This window comes from Diospyros lotus, chromosome 3, assembly GCF_014633365.1.
Source record: "Diospyros lotus cultivar Yz01 chromosome 3, ASM1463336v1, whole genome shotgun sequence".
In the NCBI taxonomy this organism is placed as follows: Eukaryota; Viridiplantae; Streptophyta; class Magnoliopsida; order Ericales; family Ebenaceae; genus Diospyros; species Diospyros lotus.
This window is the reverse complement of record NC_068340.1, coordinates 37355445-37361444: the sequence shown is the minus strand read 5'-3', so window position 1 is coordinate 37361444 and position 6000 is coordinate 37355445. Positions and strand designations below refer to the sequence as shown.

Genomic DNA, 6000 nt, shown 5'->3' with positions numbered 1-6000 from the left:
TTATCGTGGACCACGCCGCCACCCATACTCGATCTTGGTCTTCTCTCGGGCCAACCCCGAGCTAATATCTAAGTCGAGTCGAAGCTCACCGAGTCGGTACTCCCGACACCTGGCACGATACTCCCGTCCAGAATAATAGTAACATTAGAACTATGCAATACAACACATAAGAAATACAAGGGCTTCTATAGCATAAACGTGAGGACAAGGCCTCCATAAACCAAGCATCAAGCCCTACTACGCCCACACATAAGAATTCACACATGCGACATGCTCTAAATGCATATGCTCACCTAGGATACACAAGTTAGCACTTAGACCAATCGGGTCATGCAAATGCTCACACATCCCATCACACACAAAGCATGTCCCCACGTGAATGCAACCCAATCCCATGTGGCACACACATCATGATATGCACAAATCAATGCAAAAATCTAGAGTACCAGCTCTTCTGGCCGTCTAGCGCTTATCGTAACAACCGATGATTGACGCCCATACATCCAGCCATCAACTACCACGACCCACGGTCGACAATCAATGGCTTTGTACCCATACCCTTAAGACATACATAGACACTATTAACTTTATACATTTCCAATTTAACTTTACATAACATTTCTTCATAACCCTTCATGTACATAATCGCATAACATCGTGATACCATTCTCATTCCTTCTCATTCACATAAACCATCTCAACATACATAATAAATTATTAATATAACCCTATTAAATCATAAACAACTTTTCTAAGAACCTAACCCAACGGGTATGGCATCATTCCCAAGGAAAGTGGGGCGATATAAGACCCCATGACGGACGTAATGAAAGACACCATGACACCATTACTTAGCTCATTCCATTAACAATAAACTCATTAATAAAATAAAAGTCATTAAGTGGTTACCACGTGGATTATTGTTATTGTTGCATGGAACCGAGTCAAGGTGAGGGAGGGTTTAGAGTATAAGAAACCTTGAAGGCTATCACAGGAAATAAATAACGCGAGAAGAGGGTTAGGAGCTTGCCTAGAGATGGCTGATCGTAGCTTCTCTCATATTTCCACTGCGAAGTAAAACGTTTAACAGAAAATAATAAGTTTACGGCCTATATTAATCAAATCTAACTGTACAAAATCCGTGATTTAAACGTATAACACTTATATAAATTTTACCCACATACCTAAATATTTTAAACACCAATTAATTACCAAAATCCCTTTTTTTTTTCACTTTTTCTTCCTTCCCAACTGCTGCTCGCGAGCCCTTCATCTTTTCCCTTAATTTCTCTCTTCCTCTCTCTCATTTACTCCTTGTTTCTTGGCAGTAAAAGTGGCCGAAATGGCCACTGAATGGCCTTAAATTGCCGCTAATGCTTGCTGCCCAAGCTTTGCCTTATATATATCAACTTAAGTGGCTTTTAAGCCACAAATTGGAATGACCAAGGATAAGCTAGCCACGCACACATATAAATATAAATATATATATATATATATTAACTAATTAGTTTAATTTAATTTAATTTGATTAACTCTTTTATTATTATTATTATTATGATTTATATTATTATTGTTATTATTTTTATTATAGTTTATTTTATTATTTTCATAAATACATCCAATTAATTTAATTGATCATCTTAATTTCCTATTTCTTCAAAATATCATAAATAAATATTTTCTAATTTTTTTTAAATATTTTAAAATATCCTCAAACATCCAAATTAATTATTTTTACTTGTCTCTAAATTTTTGGGATGCTACATTTTTATTGTAGAGATTATTTCTTAATTTTAAAAATAATAATAATAATTTCTGTTTAACTTTATACACTTTAGTTAACTCATCTTTAATTTACTTTTCTCTTCCTCTATCTTTAAATTTTGTAGTCTTTAGGTCACAACTTAGGTTGTTAATCACTGAGAAAATTGTAAGAAGTAACAAATTGTCATTGGTAATTTAAAAACTTATTTTATATAAATATAATATATTTTCTATTATCAGAATAGACTTTTAGTAATTATTTCAAAAATTAAATAAGGAAGGAGAGAGATGATGAAAGAGTTACATGAGAGGAAGGAGAGGGAAAAATAGGTGTAAAATGGTTATAATTTTGTTTTATTTTTTAATATAGAAGATATTATTATTATTTTAAAAGTATAAGTGATAGTCCCTGCAATTAAGACACATGTTAGGATAATTATTGTAATTTATCAAAACATTCAATAAATAATAAGGATTTGTTGAAGAGATTATTATGAAGTAAAATAAAATATAAAAAGGGAAAAGAAAATAAATGAATGCTTTTAAAAGAAGAAAAATAGTAAATTTGCCCGACCACTTAATGACAAGAAAGATTAGAAACACTCAAAAAAATATAAAGATAGTGAAATTGGGATGTGAAGTGAAATTTACCTTTTAACTATTAATTAACTAAATAGGGGACTTAAAAGAAAATTCACGAAAATTGGTGGCACAGGTGTAGAAAATGAAAAGTTGAAAAAGTAAAAAAAAAATTGCAAAAGAATTTAACGAAGAAGAGTGGTGGTTCCCACCATCCCTTGTCCTAGCCTAAATTTATGAAAACCGTACCGATGGTCCCGTCTATTTTTTTTGGGATAAATAGGGAAAAAAATTATTAATTAATGCTTTCTTATTAAAGTATGTGGTCCCATTCCAACCACATATGGATCCACCTCGAGCAACCTCCACCACCCAACTCCTCCGAGTCCGAGACTCCCCCGCCCCATCCAAGTCCACTTTCAATATTGACCTAACACATTTAAACTAACACATTTATGTTGTTGAGCATGCCCTCTTTTTTTTTTTTTTTTCTTTTTTTAAGTTGTTGATATAATAATATTTAAAATATATTTATGAAATGCTACCATTTTTGCGTGCCGCCGCCGAGCTAAGCTGACCAACAACCCATGGAATGAATAAAAATGGACATAATTTGCTTCTATAGAGAGAGAGGGGGAGAGAAGAAACACGAGATATTGGACGGCGCGCCGAACAAGGAGAGCCACGTGAGCCGGTCGAGTCCCATTGGACGAACGATGTTACAGCGGATGCGTTGTCGAAATCCCATTGGCTTAACCGTCACATCAGAGTACGATGAAAAATTGACGTCTTCTCGCTCTCCACGACCCAGTCCCCACTCCCCAATCCCTACTGTTTTCCCTAATTCGCAGTTTCCAGTTTTCGTATTATTAAACTTTCTTTTTATGTCGCCGAGCAGGTGAACTTCTTTGTAACTAGTTTATTTAGTTTCTGAAAACCCACTCAAAATCCGGTCCTCTTTTGCCTTTATTAGCCGTTCTTTATCTTTACCAAATCAAGATAACAATCGGGAAATCTTTTCTGATCCCTTTTGGCTTTCTCTTCTCCCTCTTTCCTTAATTTTCTCTAATTTTTATATCTGCTTTATGGTTGATGGGTTTAGGCTTCCGAGCTTGATGGGGATAATATGTTGTTGATATTAGGTTTTGAGGTCAACAACCGGAATAAAGTTAAGACAAAATTTCGGCCACTTCACCTCCATTGCTCTTCCAATCTTTCTGGGTTTTCTGAGTTCTGATCAGACAGATTTCTTGTGGGTTTTTCTTGCCCTAAATCTCTTTCTTGGTTTCTATGTACTTTTGACATGGTGATTCTTACTATAGCTCTTGTTATTTGTAGATTTTCTTGGCGAGTTTTGATACTTAAAGAGTGCAGAAATAACTTTTCTTTGCCGAGGTCAAGAAGGAGCTTTCTAGGATTCTTTGCCGTCTTTGAGGTTTTTACCCGTTTTCTCTTTTCCCTACTTAAATTCTCATTCTCTCTTATATATATATATAGATATATATATATATATATGATGTTTTTGGTTTTATAGGAGAGATGGTGAGAGGAAAGGTTCAGATGAAGCGAATTGAGAATGCGACAAGCAGGCAAGTGACCTTCTCCAAGCGCAGAAATGGGCTGTTGAAGAAGGCCTATGAGCTCTCCGTTCTTTGCGACGCTGAAGTGGCTTTGATCATTTTCTCTCCCAAAGGGAGATTAAACGAGTTCTCAAGCTCCAAGTACGTTTCTTCAAGTTTCTCATATTCCATTTTTTCCCTTTTTTGTCAAAATTTTCGAAGGCTTTAATCGCACTGGGCATGGTGTAGTGCAGTGCACTGCGGAGATTTTATTTACGCTTTTCTAGATCAAAATAAGATACATTTGACGTACGATGATTTTATTTTCTCTCCACCACCATGTTCAATCCTAATCTCTCTCTCTCTCGTCTAACCGATTGCTGCCGTACTTCCCCTTTCTTCCTGGAAATTGATCTATAACTGGTGTGTTTGATCTATTTACAGAAAAAAAAAAATTGGTGTGTTTGATCTGATTTATTTAAATTTGTACCCTTTATTTGAAATGTTATATATCTTGGATTGCAGATTGCTCCATACAAACTCTTTACTGAAACTCACTTTGGTTGATAATCTGTTACAAATTTACTTCGAATCACAAGCTTTTTGATTAATATCATCCATGCCTAGGGTTTACAAAATCTGATGCAACATTAGCCTATGTGCTTGGATAAAAACCCATAACTCCAAAATGATCAATCAGGTCTTATTTATAGGGTTTTAGTCTTCTCTTTCTTGACCTTTTGCCCCATCATCTTATGCATAAGAAATGCAAGATTTCCAAATATATTGCTCTAATTCTTGCATTTGATTATTTAGAAACCTCATATTCTTCTCCAGTAAAGGAGAACAACGGTTCTCCTTGCTGAGCCCTAAAGAAAAAGGAAGGGAACAAGGGTTTTCTATATAAGCTGAATTGAGCATCTATCTGGCTTATGTAATTTGGATCTTAGGCTTTGGTTTTATAGTAAAAATTGAATATTGCAGCTTTTTCCAAATTAAATAAGACTCTTCCTCTTCCATTTTCTGCTGTCCTTTTTCTTTTTCTCTTTTTTTTTTGTGCTTCTCTTTATTAGTAAATAAATGAACTGCAATCACATGTGTGAAGCTCCCTCATGTACTTTCAGATATGTTTTTGTTTCTATTATTTATACCTGAAGAAAACTAATTTCATGCGGTTCATTGCTCTCCTATTCTCCCCTTTTATTTCTCTATTGGTCTCTTTGAAGTGTTCCAATTCCATCACAGGCCTTACTTTCTATAAGTAGTCTATGTGGAGAAATTTCAATTAGGCAGCTGCTATAATTACGTTTTTTTCAGAAAGAAGATAGCTGTTATAGTTACATTCTACCAGTTAGTATCATGTTGTGTCAGATACACATTCATCTTCTTCATTTCCAAGTTTCTTTTCTTGCATCATCCATTCTCTATAAACTGTTTCATCATTAATTAGTTGCAAAAGAATTTGGTGAAAGATCCTAGATTTTGCAACATGAAATAGTTAAACAGTATCGAGGGAGACTATTTAAGAGCACAGAAATTGAGATTTTAATAACCAGAAAATGCTGAATAGCCTATTAAGACTTCTAGATTTGCATCTCTTAGTGTTTTATTTATATAGTTTCTTGTTTTTATGGTTGCAATCGTATGTAGTTTAATTCTCAAGTGCATACAAGTCGTGATGATAACAGTGATGCATGCTGAGAACTTGAATCATGCAATTAAATTTCTTAATGCAGGCAATCTGTTCTACGCACAGGATGAATTTAGCATCAATGTTTGTGATTTAGAATTGATAGCTAAAGCTTTTTTTTTTTTTTTCTTTTTTGCTCGATTTTTAGTTCCAAGAACAGTTTTGATTCCACAGTAGTGGGTTGTCAACTTAAATCCTTCATAAGCTTATCAATGCTTCTTTATAGGTGGAACTAAGATTTTAAAAGACCCTAGTCTTTCTGGTTACAATGCAAATGACACATGAAATATGCTTAGAGGGGCTTGAAATGGTTTGCATTTTAACTTTGAAAAAACTAATTAAGCGAACCTGCATATGAGATTTTGATTGTTAGTGCTCAGTAGTAGGGGTTAAACCTTGAAACTAAGG

General features: G+C 34.4%; 1 protein-coding gene across 3 annotated transcripts in view; it reads left to right on the top strand.

The window, feature by feature from the left end:
• The first annotated feature begins 3156 nt into the window (after positions 1-3156).
• Positions 3157-6000, top strand: part of LOC127796678 (MADS-box protein SOC1-like) — a 60400-nt gene continuing 57556 nt past the window's right edge. The window contains exons 1-4 of one of the 3 annotated variants that reach the window (XM_052328947.1): positions 3157-3241; positions 3446-3595; positions 3682-3778; positions 3878-4064. In XM_052328947.1, coding sequence (XP_052184907.1) covers positions 3883-4064 — 182 coding nt within the window. In that variant the 5' untranslated portion in view covers positions 3157-3241; positions 3446-3595; positions 3682-3778; positions 3878-3882. The other 2 variants (XM_052328948.1, XM_052328949.1) reach the window with 2 other exon arrangements.